Source organism: Lichenostomus cassidix, chromosome 2 (genome assembly GCF_008360975.1).
Source record: "Lichenostomus cassidix isolate B80296 chromosome 2, HeHo_3.0, whole genome shotgun sequence".
NCBI classification, from domain to species: Eukaryota; Metazoa; Chordata; class Aves; order Passeriformes; family Meliphagidae; genus Lichenostomus; species Lichenostomus cassidix.
In genome coordinates this window covers 126,476,980-126,497,905 of record NC_139482.1, presented here as the reverse complement: position 1 = coordinate 126,497,905, position 20,926 = coordinate 126,476,980, and the positions used below count along the sequence as shown (strand labels likewise).

General features: G+C 38.4%; 1 protein-coding gene across 5 annotated transcripts; it reads right to left on the bottom strand.

The window, feature by feature from the left end:
* Window positions 1–3,068: 3,068 nt before the first annotated feature.
* On the bottom strand, window positions 3,069–19,869 carry LOC146442206 (Y+L amino acid transporter 2-like). 5 transcript variants are annotated; one of them, XM_085053154.1, is made up of 11 exons: window positions 19,407–19,864; window positions 18,604–18,708; window positions 14,406–14,923; window positions 12,875–13,000; window positions 10,196–10,340; window positions 9,180–9,303; window positions 8,344–8,447; window positions 7,934–8,030; window positions 6,743–6,892; window positions 4,247–4,430; window positions 3,069–3,745 (listed from the first exon to the last, which is right to left on the bottom strand). In XM_085053154.1, the coding sequence occupies exons 3-11, from the start codon at window positions 14,905–14,907 to the stop codon at window positions 3,654–3,656; spliced, it is 1,524 nt and encodes a 507-aa protein (XP_084909280.1). In that variant the 5' UTR covers window positions 14,908–14,923; window positions 18,604–18,708; window positions 19,407–19,864; the 3' UTR covers window positions 3,069–3,653. The 5 variants fall into 5 exon arrangements, with proteins under 5 accessions (XP_084909280.1, XP_084909281.1, XP_084909278.1 ...); XM_085053155.1 differs by lacking the exon at window positions 19,407–19,864 and adding an exon at window positions 19,194–19,342; XM_085053152.1 differs by lacking the exon at window positions 18,604–18,708 and having other exon boundaries at window positions 19,407–19,863.
* Between the last annotated feature and the right edge of the window lie 1,057 nt (window positions 19,870–20,926).

The window sequence follows — 20,926 nt, the reverse complement described above, 5'->3', positions numbered from 1 at the left end:
TGCCACTCCATTCCTTTGACTCTAATACTGACCTTTCAAGGTAGCTAATAACCAGATGTTTCAGTGGCCCACTTATCTTTTATGTTTTTCAGTAACATGCATTACATCAAATGTGTGGTCCTAGATAAGTACTTATAACTTTTTTTGTGGTAATAATCTAGGCTCTTGATGTACAAGACAAAGGAGTTAATTTCCCCCTTACTGTGTGGCATCTTATTTAGGTTTGCATTTTATTTTCCTTATTCACACTTTTTTTCTTTTAATTTTAGAGCTTTCAAGTCACTTGCAAAATTTTAGAACTTCACATAGTTGCTTGGCTGCTACTCCTCATAAGTCAAAATATCAATCTTGCAGAAAAAAATGGGAAGATTTACAAAATGTGATAGCTTATCAGAACAGGGAGTTGACAAAGTTCGTACTAAAGATTGAAAGATTGCGCAATAATACCTAAGTTCCTGTTACATAATGAAGGTAAATTTCAAGAAATGTTTTAGGAAGTGTCTTGAGTTTCAAGTCTCACTTGTAAGGAAGGCCTTTCATCTTGATGTATAACAGAGCTGTGACCTGTCCCAGTATCAGGTTGTGCAACTCTTGGGTAGTTTCACACTTCTATCCCTGCTCTGCATGTGGGCCATTCACCAGAGTCTCTTGTCCCTGCAGCCTGTCAGGCTCCTGTTATTCCTGGCAGTGCAGCCTTTACCTCCAGGGGCTGCATCCTCCAGAGGGTTCCAGCACTGTCCACATCCCAGTCCCTTCCACCAGAGAGATGCCAGCTGGCAAACTAGATGTCAAGCAGCCTCCTCCTAACATTTTGATATCTAATGATGAGATACTTAGCCTAGGTGCCAAGACTGTCTCTGAAAAAAGTAGACCTATTTATTGTCTTAGTGTGTAATTGAGCATCAGAGAATAATGTAGGAATAAAAAAAATTACCTTTTACAGCAAGATAGTGCTTGAATTGCTTTTATGTCCCATCTGAGAGCAACTAGAAATTTTTCCTTCCATAAACACTTATTTTATTGAGTTATAGAGAACACAAATAAGAGTTAGTCTCACCGCTCTCCTGGCAACCCAATTGGTGAGATCTAAAGTAAGGCAAATTTCTCGCACAGTACTATTTTTATGCTTTAAAGCCACACAGCTATAGCATTTGCCAATAATCGAAGGTTTATTTGTTTAAACACTAGCAGCATCCAAGACTTGCTTTAGATATTTATTAATAACTTACATGTATTATTTGCAAGGAGTGAAAAATCAATAAACACATTAACATTTCTGAGATTCCAACGTCCATAGAGAATTGCAGTACCTTTATTTACATTTATAACCTTGTACCTGACTACTACTTTTCTTCTGTCCAGAAAGAAATGAAGGCTTATGCACCATGCTTGGAAAGTCAAGAGGCTGTGCTGGGTTGACCTTTGCTAGATGCCCAGTGCCCACTAAGCTGCTCTATCACTCCCCCTTCTCAGTGGGACAGGAGAGAGAAAATAAGATGGAAAACAACTTGTAGGTTGGAATAATGCAGTTTGCTAAAGCAAAAGTTTGTGTGTGCACAACCAAAGAGGGAAAAAATAATTTTATTCTCTACTTTCCATCAGTAAGTGATGTCTGACCATGTCCCAGGAAGCAGGACTTCAGCAGAGGTAGTGATTGCTCTGGAAGGCAAACTTTGCAATTAACAAATGCCCCACCTTCCTCAAACTTTGCTTAACTTTTATAGCTGAGCTGATGTCATAGGGTATGGAAAATCCCTTTGGTCAGTTTGGGTCAGCTATCCCAGGATCTTACCATACTACTGCTTAGGAGTGGAATGTTGGGGAGACAGTGCTGATGCTATGCCAGCACTGCTCAGCAGTAGCCAAAATATTGGTGTGTTATTAACACCTTTCCAGCTACCAAGGCATGGCACAGCACTGTGAGGGCTACTGCGGGGAAAATGAACTCTATCTTAGCCAGACCAAATACACAGATTCCTGCAAAAAATATTTTGGCAAAGAACAGACAACAAAAGAAGTTTCTCAGCTTGGAATTTTGTATGGATATGGTCTTATTTTGTAGCTCTTATTACAGTACCTGTACTGCCTCCTGTTACTACCTGAGATGTTATCTCAAGTGTTTCAAATAATTTAGAAACTTTGGTCCTGCAGTGAAAAATTTCAGAGGATGGTACAGCACTGTCTTGGTGTGACACATGGCTCAGCACCAAGCAGGACTTTGAACTCTGTGGAGGCAAAGACTGTCATGTTTAGTTTGCTGCCAACTTGGAGGGTTTGTACTCTGTGCCCAGAAACAGGCTGGGACCACAGCTCTGTCACTAACCATGGCTTTGTAAGAGAGGAGGTGAAAACGTAGAATTTCTGTACAATCATGAGGCAGGATCACAGTGGTGCTATACTGTAACAGAGGCATGTGTTGTGTGTGAAGAGTACATGGGGATGGTCTGAGCTGGGCAAACTAAACTACACCCTACATGCATAAAATTACAGTCCTTCAAATGGCTTTGCAGTGTGGGGAGGGAATGAAATGAGGCTTAAGTAGTAACAATTGCCTATTCCATTGCTCTTTCTCTCAGCAGACATCAATAAAACACAACAATTCTGGAAGCTACAAGGACTTGTATAAGATTAAATTACTTTAGTCAAGGTTAATTGAAGAGGTATTGTGCTGGTATTGTGCAACAAGCACCTACGTGGTGTGAAGACCTGGATCTGGAGGCTCTCTGTGTGCTCAGTAGGAGATCTGCAGGGACCTTGCCAGCAGAAACTGGTAGGCAGAACTGGTAGGCAGGAGCTCAAGGAATTTTGAAAAATGTCAATTTTAAATTTGTCCTTGTGAATTTCTTAACTAAATCCACTGTAGAAAAAGTTAGTATGATTCATGGGGTCACACTTTTGATACTTCTAGGCAAGCAAAGGACACTCTGAGAAGGTGAAGTGTTTTCCCTGAATATACAATAGCTGGAATGTGACCCAGTACCTTGAAGTGCTCCACGGCAGACTGTTCTGGTGGCAAGCAAAAGTACTTCAGTACAATGGTACCATTTGTTTGTTGGAAATACATTTTCTACAAAAGGGTAATGACTGTGGACCATCGTCAAGCAAGAATTTCTCACAGAACTTAAATGACCAAACCCTTTGGTTTTCTGCTTTTGGTAAACTATGTATGCCAGGAATTATGCATTAGAATAATTTAACACTAATATTACATCGACTCAAAGCATGCTAATCAGCAAGAATTATATATTTTTTTACTTTGGCTAAGGATTTAGTAATATTTTTAGAAGAATACTGTGGTTTCAACTTTCCAACTCAAATTTCAAATCTTGTAAAGGTCTGATCTAGTATTTTTTACTTGTCTTTTGCCTTTAATCTATTATTTAGCACTTATCTACTAATAAATGTTTGTTCATTAAGTGCTTTTTAGTTTCAAAATGTTACATCATAACTCACTATTATCAAGCAGAATTTTAAAAAGAAATCCTGGAAAACAGTGCGTTTTATAAAACCACCACAACTTAACTGACATCAAACTGATGCACAGTACAGTGGTTAGTGCTTTTGTATAACTGAACATCTGGGGAGAACTTCAGATGATAAAAATTAGTCCAGATAGGAGATGTCAAAGCACAATTCTCAATGTTGAGGCAACTCTATTTACTCTTAGCTGCTGTAGGTTCCACGTCTATGTCCAGGTCTGACAAAGCACAGTAGAAGAGCATCTGAACATATTTTGTTGTTGTATCTGTAATAGAAAAAATGTGTGAGATAAAGTTGTACTATATCTTAGACACACATCTGGATTGTGAGGTTTTGAAACCCTACACAGACATTAGGAAAACCTTAAAATACCTTAAGCAATTGAATTAGGCATATTTTATAAATATCTAAAGGCAAAAGAAGTCAATTTCAGTAGTCAACTGAAATTCTTGCTTAATCAGATTTTCATCAACATTTTCATTTAATTGTCCAATTGATAGCTGAGTTCAAAGTGAATAAAAATATTAAATTTTTGTTTTTCAAGACTGCCTGACTTTGATGACTGGCAACTACCCTTCAAGCCAATAATTAAATATTTCATTGTTTCTGAAAATACGTGGATTCCTCTGATTTGGATACTTCATTCCTTAGATGGAAAGTGAAGCAAAGATATTCTGGTATTTCTGCCTTCCAGGGTATTAAAAATTATTCTCTCTTTCTTCTGACCAAGATTTTGGTATAGTAACTAGGACATGATGTTGCTTACCAGAGAGCCAATGTAGACATTTAGGTCGTTTTTCAACTGGTAGATAGACTCCCAAATAATATGCAGGAATGCCTGAGAGGGCAATTCCAACACCAATAAGGGAATTGATTGTGTCACTGTAGAGAGGCACTATGACCAGGAAAAGGGAGCACAAACAATACACTACAGGGAAGAAGAGGCTAAGCTGTGGAGACAAAAACAAATTTAAAAATACAGCATTTGTTAAAAGATGCAACAAATACTCTATTGTAAAAATTCAAGCTTTGCAGATTAAAGTTAATCATGTCAGTAATAAAAGTATGTACTGAATCTTTTGACTGCTTACAGTCAGCATAATTTGTTAGTTTCTATGTGAGCTGCTGAGAACCTCTTATTTGGTACACATCTGAGCATCTGACTATTTTATTTTTTTCAGGCCTGCATAAACTTAGTTTCTTTACAATAAGTAAAAGATCAACCTTTGAAAGAAGTACTTTAAATCTGAGCAGTAATGGGTAGCTTTCTGTCCAACTTCAGTTCTGAATTTTTAAGTGTAATTTTGATTGGTAACTAACTTACTAGACCTTCAATTACCATCTTGATGTTGTAGAACCAATGTACTGATTTACAACCATTTGTGTGGGCACTTAACAAATCATACCACAAATAAGGAAAGTTGGGTCATATGAAGCTGATAAGAGCACTGGAGCACCTTCCCTGTGACAACAGGCTGAGAAAGTTAGGGATGTTCAGCCGAGAGAAGAAAAGGATGCATGGAGAGCTCATTGCAATCTTTCAGTGTCTTAAGAGAGCCTACAGGGAAGCTGGAGAGGGATTCTTCATCAGGAATTGCAGTGATAGCACAAGTAGTAATGGGTACAAACTGAAAGAGGGGAAATTTAGGTTAGGTATTAGGAAGATATTCCCTACTTGGAAAGTGGTGAGACACTGGAACAGGTTTTCCAGGGAGGTTGTGGACGCCCCAGCCCTGGTAGTGGGTCAAAGCCATGTTGGATAAATCCTTGAGCAACCTGGTCTAGTGGGAATTGTCCCTGACTTTGGCAGGGATGGTTGGAACTAGATGGTCTTTATGATCCCATCCAACCCTTAACATTTCATGATTCTATGATTCTGTGAAAGTTTCAATTACCTCTTTATGAATTTATTTTTCACTAATTTTTTTTTTACTGTCTGCAGTGGTGAGCCTTCTCAAGGGTCCAGGAGTTGACATTTGAATACTAGCTGAAACTCCTGAGAGTTTAGTGGTACAAATACTTTTTTCCTTCTAAAGGTTAAAAATGTAAGTTGATGAAAACCAACTGCTACATTTCAGAAAGGAAATGGTGTATGTGGATTTGTGGTGTTAACTAAGCTGGCAAATGCTGACAGGAATTAAACAGTCATTATCTATAATCTGACTGTAATCCTTGTTGTAGTAGAGTCAAAGGCAAAACTGCCAATACAGCATGATTTAATCTTTATCTTCCACATATTTTGTGGGAGAGTTTGGAAATTAATTGTGGACATGCTTCAGGAAAATTTGGTTTGCTATGGGAAATTAGGAAGTTTTCTAGCAGGAGGCGCTTAGGATATTTTATGCCTTTGTTTGAACCTTTTTTTTTTTAATTAATCAGAATGTTACACTTAAATGGGAAAAAAAAGTTTGTAAAAACGATGCAGGAGTTTATAAAAATGATACAGTGTTTGTAAAAATGATGCAGGAGTTTAGGAAGAAAGATTGACAAAGAAGAAATATTTTGTTGGATGTTAATTTGCAATTCTCTTAATTTTTACTGCATCACTGCAGAGCCAATATGCAGGTCATGGAGCCGATAAATAGGAGCCAGTGCATGGTTTTGTGTGCCTGCTGTGTGTTTCCATCCTTGCTTCCTGGACAATCATTGGATTAAAACTAGAAACAGGTTTTAGGCACACTTTGTTTCTGTGCAGTCTCCCTTGCCTAACTGATAGTCAAATGCCCTTCTAATTCAATCATTTAACTTGCATTTTACTGTCTATGACCACTATGCAGTGGGAGGGAACATTCAAAATATATTTGATTATTAAGGTATTGAACTCCTGCATGAGCAGAATTGTGGAATTTATGGGCTCTGGAGGGATTTTGCTGTGTTTGTTAAATCATGTAGGTTTGATCAGTGTTAACCTCTCTGGAGCCTCCATTACCAGCTCTACTGGGGTTTGCTATTCTTCCAGGATGGGCTAAGAACCCCAGAAATTTATTTATTCCTCATTTATTTTGAAACAAAAATTACTATAAGTCTGAATGAAAGAAAAATAAGTGGGATATATAATTTAAACCTCACAGCAAAACTACCAGAACAGATGTTCTTTTGGAATTGAATGGGTTTTGCTCCTTCGTCTTCTATTTTGAAAGAATTTCTATGGCTAACAAATAGTCTATAACTTAACGGTACTGTTATGGTTGTGGTATTAAAGATCACATAAACACATGCATTAGCTGGCTTTTAGAGCTTTCTTCCTCTCTTGTTTACTTACTTTAACAGGCCGTGGTCTGTGTGGCTGAGTGTATCTCAAATATATTAGTCCTGCAATAGATAGACCCACAAAGAGCCAGTAGTTGAAGCAGTAGTAATTAATAAGGAGGAAAACATCTTCCACAAGGAGATAAAGCAAAGTCATTAAGCCCTGGAGATAATAAACACAAAGATATATTTTTTAATGTGAAAAGAAAGACAGAGTAAAATTATAAACTGGCCTGTTTTCAACATATTTGTGTAGACTTAGGAGATCAGGTTCTTGAAAGAAGGACCCAGTCCACTCAAACCGAGGTCATTAATTTTGTGGCCTGCAGGTGTGCTATACTGCCTGCACAGAAGGACCTATACCACTAGGAATTCAATGTCTATTTTAAGAGATAAGCAGAAAAAACTTCCACTTTCCATATGAAAAATGTGAATGGTGGTATATTAAAAGAGAATAGATCATCTTACTAGTGCAAACAGAATCCCTGTGAGAAGATTTTTTATAATGAGATTATAACTTCTAGTAAATTATTTGATGTCAAACAGGATCAGTATGATAATCTATTCATACATGATATGTAACGCAGGGCAATGGCAGACACAAAATAAAATGCATGCTCCAATACATTAATTATTTATGAAAATCATTTCCACTAATTCTATAACTTTCAGATCCACAATTTTGTGTCACAAAATCTCATTTGTATAGTGACAGCAAAAAAAGTCAATGTAGCTATAGGTATCCAGTGGCAGAAATTTAATTTTAAGAGCTTTGTCACTCCTGCTATAACTAGAGTTGCAGAACAGCAGCCTATGGCAGGGTCTAAGAGATGCTCCTGACATATTCTCCTCCAGCGACACTCTAAAAGCTCACATTAAAGACTTAAACAGCCTCTATCTATACCATGACATATTCAGCCATTCTCTGTTTTCTCAGCAATGCTATTGTACTTCTCACTAATATTGTTTGAAGAGCATATGAATGCAAATCAAGCCATTCTTTTTCCACTGCAAAAAAATAACTCTATCAAACAAAATAACACTATTCCTACCCCTCAATGAGTTTTAGAAGTTGTGGGCATTTGCAGAATATGTCTCCAGGGCAGGAGAAGCCTGTGAGAAACCCAGGGCAGAGCAGAGGTGTTTTCCCCAAGGTCTAAACCCCAACTGCTCCAGCTAGGCATGAGGCTGGGGTATCACTTACGTTGAACAGGAGAGCAGGGACTGGTGTGAAGCGCTTTATGTGAATCAAGCTCAGACTGACAGGGAGGTGTCCTTCCCTGGCTCCAACATAGAAAAGCCTAAAAAAAGACTAAGGAAACTCAACCAGACAGCCAAGGAATAGCTTGTTGCTTCCTGACAAAGCAAAGCAATAATTCTTTTATTACTCTGTTGTAAGTTCTGCTCTTGTCTCAAGTGGCTTTAGTTTATCAAATGGTGCTGATGACGAGAAGGCATGTCTGATTGTAACAATCCCTCCATCATAAATTAACAACTTAACATGGCAAAAATTGACTGTGTCACTTTTACCAAGTGTAAAAAAGCAGTAGTAAAGAATGTAGATTAGCAATAAATTCCATTTCAGTTATTTAAAATAAATCTTATATTTCATACCGAGATGCTGCAATAATTGATGAGTTCAACCCACTATAGCAAGACATGGCCACTGCTATAGGAATTATCCACTTGGCATGACTAAGGGTTTCACCTGCAAATGTCTGTAACAGAAAAAAGAACCAATGGTGAGGGCCACCATGTTAAGCATATGGATGATCCTGAGAAACTCATGAAAACACATAATCCCAAATGTAGTGTCATAGCCCATGCTTTCTTATGACATCCAATAATGACTTGAGAAATTAGAATTTGGAAAAGATGATCAGCATCAAAATTAAAATGGCACATATATTAAAAAACATTAAAAAAATTCTAAGCCTAGATTAAGTCAATGATGGAAAAGAAGATGATGGAAAAGAAGATGGCTTTAAAGTATTCTGACAAATCCCAGCTGTAGTAATCCATGAATGATCATTTTGCTTCTATATAAAATATTGATAAGGTTTTAAAAAACATTTGAGTGCACACTTTTTCATTGAAAATATTGCTGTGGTCCTGCAGCGTTAAACATTACACACTGTTCATTAGAATAATAACAAAAAATCCTGGTTCTCCAACCACCCAGACTTTCTATAGCTCTTTCATCCTGGCAAAAACATCTTTCCAATGCTGTAATATTAAGAGCAGGATTTACACAGTAAATAAGAGGATTTTTCAAGAGCAGATTTATCGGATACATTCTTGATATATGCACCTTCTAATATACTGGTACTCTTATATGAAAAAAAGTGTTTTAAGCAGCCTTTAGCATGACAGTATTTCAGCTGTTTGCCAAGCATGCTACCTGAAATTTTCCTGTAGTGTCTTTTGTTGGGTTATGTTCCGCAACTTACCACAGCCACTGCATCACTCGTGAGGAGAGCTGACATGTCCAACACTACATAGTATGCTATATTAGTCAACAAGTAAATAATAGCTACGATAGGCATTGAAATCGAAATAGAAAGAGGTAGATTCCTGCAAAAGGAAAATGGAAAAATTATTTCCTGTTCTTTAAATGAGAAATATTAAATAAAAGATTGTTCCTAGATTCAAACATTTGTGAATGGATACCTCCATCACATCTTGTAATCCATCATTTTGAATCATGGGGTTACAAAGTAACATGCAGCCATGTGTGAAATAATTCCATAAAAGCTTAGTTTGTTGCTCGTGTGTCTGTCATAAGTTTTAAAAAAAGCCCTTAAAAATTTGTACATGTAAATTTAAAATACTGTCTTTTGTATGAAGCAATCTAAGAGAGCACTCAAACAAGATTTAAGTGCACCCTTAGGTATTTTCTTGATTGTGGCATTTTTTTCCTGACTCATAACCTATGCATGTGCCAAGACAAGGTGGACTGTGTCATTTGAGTAGCTGATGCACACAACTCCCATAGGGCTGACATCCCTACAGAAGGGAGGAGATGGTATTTGCCCACAATAATCTTCAGTAATGCTGAAGATCACATCATGAAAGTCATAAATCTGACACAGTGTTACTCTACTGATGGCAAAAAATGCCCTGGAAAAAAATTCTGTCCAACTGAAAAAATGTAGGGAATTTTAGAGGCCCAGGTGGACTTTTGCTTTTCCTTGTTTACAGCAGGGATTTGTTCTCCTTCTTTAAAAATTGCAGTCTGAAGGGTAAGATGTACAATACATGTATACAGGCAAATGATTCATTAGTGTGATACAACTGATGAATGAGCACAATAATCAGAAAGAGTTCTCCTGCTGACTCCTTCATTTGAAAAGAAAAAGGTTTTTGCAGAGATAAATAATTTGACTAATTTCCAATCAGAAACAAATACAGAGTAGCTTGTCCTGCCATCACCTGTCAGTAATTCAAAGGAAAAGCATGTGTGTACCTCTCAGGATTCTGCATTTCCTCGGTGACATAGTTGAGCGTGTCCCATCCTGAGTAGGAGAAGAGGGCAGAGTAGAGAGCCAGGGCGATCATCCCTGGGTCTGTTGCCGAGCCCTCGAATGGAGCTCTCAGGTTTTCTGTTTCTCCTGTACAAATGGCAGGTGCCAATTGCCTGTTACATTTCAAGGATTACAACTTAGAAGGACACTACCACCAAAATGTCAGCTAACTGGAAGGAAATAAACCCCTCTGCATCCAGGTCTCATTACTGTACCTGAAGGTGCACAGATTACATTTTTGCTTAACAAACAGGAGAGTTTCAGCCAGCTGTTCAGACAGCTACACTTGCTCAGGCAGAAAACAGAACACATTTCCCCCTGTCTGTTATTTGGATGTGACTTTTGTAATTGTGCCAGAATCCACGGAGTCCTCTTCTGGCATTACTGCCAAGCCTACCGAAGAAGGAAGCCATGCCAAGGGCATGCAGTACCTTGTCAGCCAGGCTGAGGTACTTTGGAAACCCAGTTTCAGTTCCTGAATCTGTCTTATATTTCTCCCTAAAAATCTGTGCTTTTAGTTTCACCAGGTGAATTAGTGGCCACTAGAGGGGGACCTCCTGCAGGCATGGTTTTCAGCTGGGTGGTTTGACCCACAAGGGTGTTCTCCAAAACTGAGACGAGACTTAAAAGCTTTTTCTTTCACAATTCTGCTCTAGTTTAGCACCATCAGTTGAGACGACAACCTGCAGAATGATGCAAAATAAGTGAAATGCTAATGAAACTGTATAAGCCTTCACTGCCATCCTAGAAAACGGAACAAAATCCTTACTGAGTTTGAAGCAGCAAAGTCCACTATGTAATGCAAACGGCAGTGGGTTAAGTACTAAGGGAAGATAGAAACATGCTGAAACCGCAACCAGGAAGGAAAGCAATGTCTTTGTTGTAAAATGAAAGCACTGATTCAACTAAGGAGTTTATAGATTCTACAAAAGCAATTCTGTCACTGAAGAGAAGGAGACTGTTCGAACCAAAGAAGGGAAGCTACAAGATGTACACATACTTCAGAGAAGAAAACGGTTTGAAGGAAAAAGAAAGAAAAGTCCAAAATGATCAAGAATTTTTTTCTCTAAAGACAGCTCATATTCAAAATCAGAGGTGTATGCAAGCACATCAGAAGGAATATGACAGGGCTAAGCCTTCATAAGTGCTCTTTTCATTAAAACAGCTGCTGAATTTAAAAGAGTCATTACCTGGTAACAGCTTCCTTCACAAGTCTGCACCATTTCTCCTCCTAGTCTTTCCTGTATTTAAGTGATCAGTTCTGCTTAAACAAAGCAGAGACTACCAGTAAAAGCTCTCAGCATTGTGCATTCCTCACCATAATGCACCTCCGTGCTTTAACCCTCCCTGGCTCCCCAGAGCAATGCAGAGGAAACAAAGTGAGCTGTGTGTGGGACAAGAGGGAGAAGCCCCTGGGTCCAAAAGCACACCAGTGAGCAGGACAGGAGTTTTGGAGGCAATTTGAAAGCAGGGGCAACACTGCTCAGTGATATCACAGAATTACACCTTTGCAAAACTGCAGCAGTTTTATGAGGGGAACTCCTCCTTCATGCAACTGTGACCCTTAAGCAATGATGCTTCCCTGAATCCCCATGTTCCTGCCCTTAGGACTGGGTTTGGTTGTTCAGGTTTCTTTAGACTTTAACCAACTGGTGACATGCACAGGCAATGGCTAAACAAAAAAGCTTTCTTAAAGTCTGGTGTAGCTTTATAGCGTAACAGCTGATGCAACTGAAAGGAGGAGGCCAGCAAACATGGAAAAGCAAGAATGCTTGTTAGGTTTTATAAGCAAATTTAGCAGGAAAAAAGTAATTCCTAAACTGAAGAGGGGAAACCATCTTTATTTTAACTGAATAAAGATAAAATGGCTATACAATTTTAGAACTCCAAAGGAAATGAAAATGTGAAAACCTTGGAAATTCAAACAGCAGAGCTAGAACTGGAAGAGATTTAATTGTTTCAGAGGCCCAAATTAATAAAATCAAATCTATTGCCATATGTAAAGATCAGAGGTCACACCAGAATTACTCTCCAGCTTTTCAGTGTGTTTAATTCAGTCCAGTTATTGCTGAGAGGAGGTGGCTCATCTGTCCTGTGATGCTTTACAGTAACACCATACCATAGTGATTCACGGAACTGCACTTTTACAGTCTTCTCCTTTGTTTCTAGGAACACAAATCTCACCGATGATTTACCCTCTCTGATCCTCCCTCTGGACAGAGTGCTGTGAGTGGGCTGAGGTGGGGGGAGAATAGTAGTGGGGGGAACTGTGAGGAGCAATGCAATTTCTGTTTCACTGTCCTGTTATAGGACAGGTAGTAATGCATGAGTCAGACACCGAGGCTGACTTTAAATTCGTCAGCAGTAAAGGGATGTTAATTCAACTGCTGTTTGCTGTTCAGACCAAGAAACACAGGACTTAGGCTGAATAATTAACTCCTTATTGCTTAACAAGACATACAATTCATGTGACCATCCTATGGCAGATTTTTTTTACCCAGAATAAACAACACTTCATATGTAAGTCTTAAGAATCTCTCTGCATGGATTTTGAAACTAATTTTAAAATGGAAACTCATGGTTCATTTCATAGAATTTAAGTAAATGAAAATTATTCTTACCTTTACCAATTTTGTAAAGGCCGACAGATATCACCAAGATAAGAGCCATAACTTTTGCATATGTGAAAACATCCTGTACACGGGTACCCCACTTCACATTAACACAATTAATAAATGTTAAGGAACCTGAAGAAAAAGAATATGCGTGAAAGTAGCACTAGACGTTTAACATCACTTAAGCCATATTTTAAATCCATCTTTCCAGATAGCAGCCCTTTTTCCAGCAGTAAAACTGAATCAAATTTCACCACTTCAGGACCACCCAGATTTATTAGGTTGAAATACCGGGTTTAAAATTTACACACTGGTTTTCTGAAGAATACTGTTTTCATGACAGTAGGTAAGACAAACCACATTAGTTTCTGAATTTTAGGACCAACTCCTTCTCCTTTAAAATAATATATAAACTTTATTAAACTCAACAGTTTGCTCACACGTAAATGATAACATTTCTTTACATCCTGTATATCACAAATTTCTTCATGATGAGTTAAGCTGTAGACTAGGTCCAGAATAAGGACAACTTCTGCACAAAAATAGTGTGGATGTTGTGGACAAGATACTGAACTGAGCCAGGCCAGCATGCTGTTACTCTGTGCCCATGGCTTCGAAACTGTTATTCACACTTTGGCCCTGAGTCTGAAGATTGAATAGCACGTACTTACAGAGCCCTCCCAAGTCCCAGTTTTGACAGAACCTAACAAAAATAACACAGTAGTTGGTTGCAGAGAGCAGGTGGGATCACCTTGTTTGCATTTCTCCTTCTGCCATATTCTCTGCAGTCAGTTTTGTCCCTTGGCTGGCAGCAGGTCCAGCCAGGGGCTGAGCCACGTGCCCATCTGCCCTCGCTCTAGCACACACACATGGCATCACAACCAAATTCTCCCTCTTGCAACCCCATGATCCAAAGCAGAGACAGATGAGGAAGCTATGGGTATGCATTGGCAACAGGTATGAAGCCCAGCTGCTGGAGAGGAGAGCAGGACAAATGTAGCATGATGACCTAGAGAGCTCTCAAGCATGGATCAAAGTGGGTTATTTCTTACTGAAAAGTCTTGTTGGTCTTTGCTTCTGTTTCCTTGACCTGCCCATAATCTACACTTCAGTTTTGAAGGGAAGAAAAAGGGTTTTGTAATGCTCAAAATGAAAATAATTTAGAAATAATTCTATATAGTAAGGACACTAGCATGCAACCACACATGCTCAAAGAACTTCTTGCCTTGATCTTTATAAATGAATCAATGTATTTGACAGTGTCCTGTGAGCCAATTAGGCCAGTGAACCATAGACATACATGTATCTTTAGTCAGCAGTCACAATTCCTTCCTGCCAAATTGTTGTAATTCTTCTCTCCCCTCTAATAACCCCAGACCCAAACACAATACATCTGAATAAAAGACTATCAGTTCCTATGAACATGTTTTAGATAGGTAATAATTATTTTCACAGAATGAAAAGAAATTGAAATTTAGAAAACCCTCCTCTGGCCACGTACAATTACAGTTCTTAACTTCTAGCAATCAGTACTTACATATACACGCAGCTGCAATCAACCTGACTGCATCATATGGTGGTTCACAATGAGGAAAAATTGGCTGAACAATATAGTTCGCAAATGTGATGGCTATCACTGCCTGAGTTGTTGGTTCGATAATTAGCAAGGAAGACCAGAGTCTGATGAAGGCCACAAAGGCCCCAAATGCCTCCAGGATATAGGCATAACTGCCTCCAGATTTCATGATGGATGTTCCCAGTTCAGCATAACACAAAGCTCCAAACAGGGAAAAAATCCCACCAAGTGCCCAGATGACCAGTGAGAGTCCATAGGAAGCACTGTACATTAAAACACCTCTGGGTGACACAAATATCCCAGAGCCAATCATGTTCCCTACAATTAAAGTAACTCCATTTAGCAATGTGATCTCTTTTTTCATCTGCATTTTTTCACTTGTCTCTGCCATATTGTCAGTTTCAGCTTTTGCATTCTTAGTTCTGGATTTTTTTTTGGAGCATATTTGCCAAGGGGTTGGCATCTTCAAATCACATTACCTGAAAACAAGAGGAGAAAACATCTTTTGTAATGCACATGGCATCAGAGACATGGATTAGATAATTAACATACAAGGCATAAATGACACAAAGAACAACTATTTTGCCTGCTTTTATTTGCACTCCAGGAAATGCACACTGGTGAGTTTTCTTAACTTTCACAGTTCTATAACTTTTCAATGGATAAATATGAGGCCACTGTCCTTGGTTATAGATTCTGAAGCTTTTGTTAACTCTGAGTTTGCTATTATTATTTGTCTCGAATTGTAATTATACGTTATATTATTGAAAATATTTTAGGAAAGAAGGAGACATTTTACCCCTGGAAACATACAGCTGGAGTGTCCTCTACAAGAATACCTCTTCCTCAATTTTGCTCTTATCCCAGAAAGAATTTTATTTCATTATTATTTGTTTAATCAAAAAGCATTTGTCTGAAAACTGTTCTGCTGGGGAACACCAGAGAAAAGAGAGAAAAAGATCCTCAAAATCTCTAACCTCACGAGGTAAATGTTAATATGAGAATAAAAAAAGAGTTTTAGCTGCTCCTAGGGATGAGATTGCTGCTGCAGTGAATAGTGCTGCTTGGTTAGCTATTAACCTCACTTGACTTTTCAGGAGAAGCCACTAACATTCATAGGGATTGAGTCTGGAACACTCTGTCCCTGGAATGCTTCTGTATAAGAGAGTCCAACAAAACATGCCTGTAAAAGCATCTCCCTCTGGTGCTTGCAGGACAAGATCCAAGTTGCTGGGAGCTGGGAAAAAGGACCTAAGTGCATAGCTGCATGGATCAGTCAACCCTGTGCACACAGGCACAGCTCTGGGGCTGAGCTCCCTGGGGATGAGGAACCCAGGACTGCAGTGACTGTCTCAGTTCTTGGGTCCTGCGGATGTATAATGCTAATTAATTTTTGGTGACTGTCTCAAAAGACATTTGTTTTTCCTTCCCTTTCCCCCTCCACACACACTCTAAAGCACTTTCAAAGATAGCTTCCTCAAAATTCTATGACCTAGATGCAAGTTCCCTGAGTAGAACAAAACTCATCCATGCAACACTGGCAAAACCCATTTGATTACAAATGTTTACATATTACATTTACACATTGCATATGATTCACAAATTTATGTTGTTAAAACATGGGTCAATGGTAAGTTTAAAAAAACCTGCCCTTCCCAAACTTCCAGAAAAGTTTGCTTTCCTTTGTAAAGTATGACTGTTTTAGCAGCCCTGAATATACTATAATTCTGTGTGTTCCTTCCCAGCTTTTTTCACGCAAGTCACTTTCCTAATTGATCAAATAACAAACGGGGCCTGATGAGTATTAAAAATTAAAAGATGCCAAACTATCTTTAAAGATTAAATGCTTTTCTCATCCTAATGGCACTTTCTCTAACCCCTGGAACACTGCTGGAACAGTGGAATAAAGTTAATATTTAATATTTAACTCTTGCCAAGCATGACTGCAGCCTCCCACTTTTTTTGCTGACCACCTCCTCACACACAGGTGACTCCTCTTACTTCTCATATCATTCCTCTATGAATAAAAAACATCATCCTGGTTTGCAGGGAGCAATTTCATGCATCCAATACACCATTTATGTATCTTCCTTTAAATTCCTGATAAGCCTTACCAGTTTCCTTCTATGTGACAGAAAGAAGGGAAAAGTCACTGTCCCCACCCCAAAACACAACTCAATACTTCCAGACTTCCTGTCTGCATTTTTGTTCTCAATGGCTACGTGAAATGTTGGCAGACACTCCTCCCATGATGGCAGCTGTCTGGAGAGCTCATCATTATAGCAGCATGCTGAAAATCTGGGCAGAATTCTGTATTAATACTACTTTGTCAGCATAGCTGGTTTAAAATCATCTCGTGCTTCTTATGCCTGATCCAAGATTCTTTTAAAATTTTTTTTTCAGATTTTTAAATATGAGCTCTGGCTGTGAGCTGAAATGCACAAATGTTTCATGCGGTACAGCTCAAAGAGTGTGAGAATATAAATGCAGTTGTTTCCCAGGTGATGTGAATGTGGAGCTATGAAAGTAGTGATCAAACCCAGTGGCTACCAGTTTTCCTGAAATGAAGTCTCACTGATAAGTAAGATACAGTTATTTTCCTGTAAAAAAAACACATATCAAGTAACTTGCATACCTGGTATCAAACCTGAACTTGGATATCTGGTACAGATGGCCTGGTAGCTAAAGGGAATTTGAGCATTTAAACTGGCAATGCTACTGAAATATAGCAGCTTTTTTACAATCTGCAGCTTTCATGAGAGCAGTGGGGTAAAGATTGAATTATTTTCTTAAGTAACACAATGTTTTGCATATTTTATCTCTTGTGCTACCAAAAGATTATTTCAGATTTCTAAAAATGTGTAACTGGAGCTGGGTAGGGAAGTATTTCTTTAATAAAAAAGTGACTGCAGATGAAACCATTTTGAAAGAAAAACGTCTAGAAGAGACAGTTCAAAATTCAGTACTTGAAGAGATGTCACATTAGCAAAGCTTTTACCCAGACTCTGAAATAAATCCACAAATAGGTATGGCCTGAGAATCAAAGGGTAAGAGATTTAGTTTCCATTACCAAGATGTGTAACTTCACTGTAATTAGTTTATATCACCTGAAAGTAGAAATTTTTGAACAAAATATTTTAAACAGCTTCTGCCTGTCCCTCTCCACCAAGCCAACAGCAGTATTTCCAGTAGCTTTGACAGTGCACTAATTCATTCCCTGCCATCAAAATGCTGAAGCAGTTACCGATTTCTTTATTCAGGACTATATCTTTATTAAATAAACAAGATTTGACTGAGTCACGACTCATGCTAGTTCTCAGCAAAGTCGTCGTGGTATTAAGAAAATTAGTGGAATACAGGAAATAGTCTCCTATACAGATCTCCCTGTACAACTGCAAAAGAACAATTTTTTTGTCAAGTGTATAAAGAGTTTACTGCTCTTACATTCTAGGCCATGATGAAAAGTATTTGAGGATATGCCCAATGTCTGTTGACTAATTCTTTATCTCATTTATAGATTCTGCTATTTTGTTCCTACTGAACCTCGCCAATATTCCTGCCCTACTGTTGTCACTGTCACTTCATCCTCATGCCATCATCTGCCTTTTCTGGGACCATCACTGCTGCTTCTGCCTCAAACTGGTGTGCCATGAAGCTTATGCTGAGAAGCTTAGATGTTCAAGAAAGCTTCAACAGCTCTTCTCTATTATTTGGACGTTTAGGTCACATTTTGAGGGTGCACATAAACCAAGTGAGAGCCAGCAAAAGCTACTAACTGAGAGAGCTTACTGGGGGCAACCATAAGATTCTGTGATTATAAACATATTTAATGTGAATCATTGCTTCACATGCTCTGAATGCATTACTATGGTCATAGAGTGGCTTTCCTATAGGAGGGAATTGCTCTGCCCCCAGCACTGCATTCCCACCCCGAAGAAAATCACAGAGGAGATTTGAGAGAAAAGCTACCATAGCCCAAATCTAAGGAAGGTATTAAAAAGAGAAGTTAGCAGCTTGCTTCCTTTAGCAGAAAGGCTGCTGTAATAGAACAGCGACTTTCAGGCTGCTGCTCTAAATAAACACAGCTGTTTCAGCAGGACGGGTAAGTTAACACTTATGAATAGTCTTTTCTCTCACCCTCTGTTTTGCCTTGCCTTACCTGCTATTTTTATTAGAGTAGCATGAATGTTAAAATCAATGAGAGCTTTCTCAGACTCTCCTGGAATGTGGTTTCTCCAAACAGCCTCAACTGAGGTCTCTGTTCCTTAGAAAATTGTGATAGAATAAAATAAAAGGAAAGTTGGGGAAAAAAGAATCCTTCATCCATGTATCACTGAAACCATAAATAAATAATGCAGTCTAATTCCTTCTTGCTGATTTAGAAAGCAACAATGAGATTTTTACTAACACTACATGATTCTGGTGGGATAACTTGCCAAGTCAGAAAGACTTTCAGAAGGTGTAGACTCGCAAAGAGTGGTAGTTAACCGAAAATCATAGGCATTTAATTTCCAAAACTGGAATGTTTTTGTGGATTTTTTCTTAATATTTTCTTCTATGTGTTGTTAAATATTTGCCAAGTCAATTATTTTTCTTAATTTCAGAATTATAGACCTGTGGCTTTTATAATAATTTATTACATGATGCATGAGACACAACGCAGGTTGATTCGGTGTTAAGATCTTATTTTAATTAAATAAGCTTTAAAAAAATCTAAGATAAAAATAAGCAAAGAAAGAAATTGTTTACCCAGTGTATTCACTTAGTCTTCTGAAGTAACAGATTGTCCTATGACTTTAGCAAAGCCGGTATGGTATACAGCATAATATCTACTGAAACAAGTAAACGCCCAGAAAATAACGTCTTCTGGGCAGAGCACCAGAGCACGTTAATGAATGCAAGAGTGCTAACTTGGGAATTTTTTTCTGTGAAGAATGAGTTAGAAAAAAAAATTGTACTCACAAGACCAAAGGGCATCTGGAAGGAGCTGATCCAGCAGATCAAGAGTCTTGTCACTGGAGTTGAGGCACCAGGTAACAGGATTTCCTCAGAATGGAGCACTAATCCACACAGGAGAGTAAAATATTTGAATCTACGCACAGATATCCCTCCAATAAGCAGTCAACTAGAAAACAAGCAGGAATGTGGCATCATATTGCACGTTCCGTTCTGTAACCCATGGTGATCCAAAGGAATAATAAAAACAACACAGATCTTTTGTAAGCCAGTTCTCCTCCTATTTCTTCATTTTATAGTAACAACTTGAATAAACATGCTTTTTATGATAGATTGAGACAGGTATAGAGTTAACGTTTAGGCAGAAATGGCTGTGCTTTTTTAAAACCCTATTCAAAGCAGGTATAGGATAAATTCTTTGAATAAAGAGCTTCCAAGCTGCTTTATCTGTGAAGGATGAGAGCTCTCTTAAGTCTGTCTGAAAAGATTGCACAATTCAAGCTGCCTGCAAGTTTGTGGTTATGTACATTATAATGTAGCAAGAAGCACTTTGGCAACAGGACATTTTTAAAGGGATGTTGTTCCTTGCTGGACAAACGGAGGGGCTGAGCACCATGTTCCTTAACTGGGGCCTCTGTCATCCTAAAGTCTTTTTCTTCTGCCAGCGCAATGTTAACAAACTATAGCACAAATGTAACAAACTATAGCATAAACCTGCATATTTACAAGAATGCATAATTACTTTCACTCTGAAATTTGAACTTGAGTTGCCCTGTTTCTGATTTGGGGCACCAAACTGGTTTTCTGATTGTGTGTTGTACTGGGGGACTCTGCTATCAGACAACCTTTATATTGTCCGTATATCCTGCTCCTGAGCCAGCCTCAGCCTTTTGCTTCAAATCTGTAGAAGCTGCATGTTGGAACATGAAACTGACTGTTTTTCCATTAATGTCCCACATTTCTATTGGTCTGACCCTCATGGTTACATGCTACTGGACATCTGCCATAGATTTACAGGAACAGCAAATAAATCAACATTGAGCAATCGTAAAGCAGGTACTGTGCATGAAAAGGATTTTTTTGGAACATTTATTCTGTAAATATAAAATCTAGTTTCTTTGCCAAGGAAGATTACACTTAATCTTGCATTTTAAGTAAGCAGGATGGAAAATGTAAAGAAGTGAATGTGACTGCCTTTGTAGCAGGTTTTTCTTATTCACTTTTACAGTATTGGAGGATTTGAAAGAATATGTGCAGTGAGGCTTCTCCTGTACCTTCACAGGAATACTTCTGGGTGTCTTAGATATATGTAAACATCCATTTGCTTATGGAACAGCAAAGTAAGCCACACTTGCTTGAATAAACTTGTGACATTTTCTGGTTTCTTGCCCACACTACCATTACTGCTCAGGAAGGCTTTTCATACTCTGCACTGGAAACAAGACTAGTTCAATTATTTCCAGAGCCCTCTTCATTCATACCATTGCTCAGCTGCAGCAAACAGCTCAGCTGTACCTCTGCCAAGT

What these genes read in the sequence shown, in the direction of transcription:
- LOC146442206 (XM_085053154.1), bottom strand. Translation starts at nt 14,907, where the DNA reads ATGCCAACCCCTTGGCAAATATGCTCCAAAAAAAAATCCAGAACTAAG. An exon ending in GAAATGCAGAATCCTGAGAG is followed by an intron (nt 9,304 to 10,195) that starts GTACACACATGC and finishes TTCCTTTTGCAG; the next exon opens with GAATCTACCTCTTTCTATTT. An exon ending in ATGTCTACATTGGCTCTCTG is followed by an intron (nt 3,746 to 4,246) that starts GTAAGCAACATC and finishes TTTCTATTACAG; the next exon opens with ATACAACAACAAAATATGTT.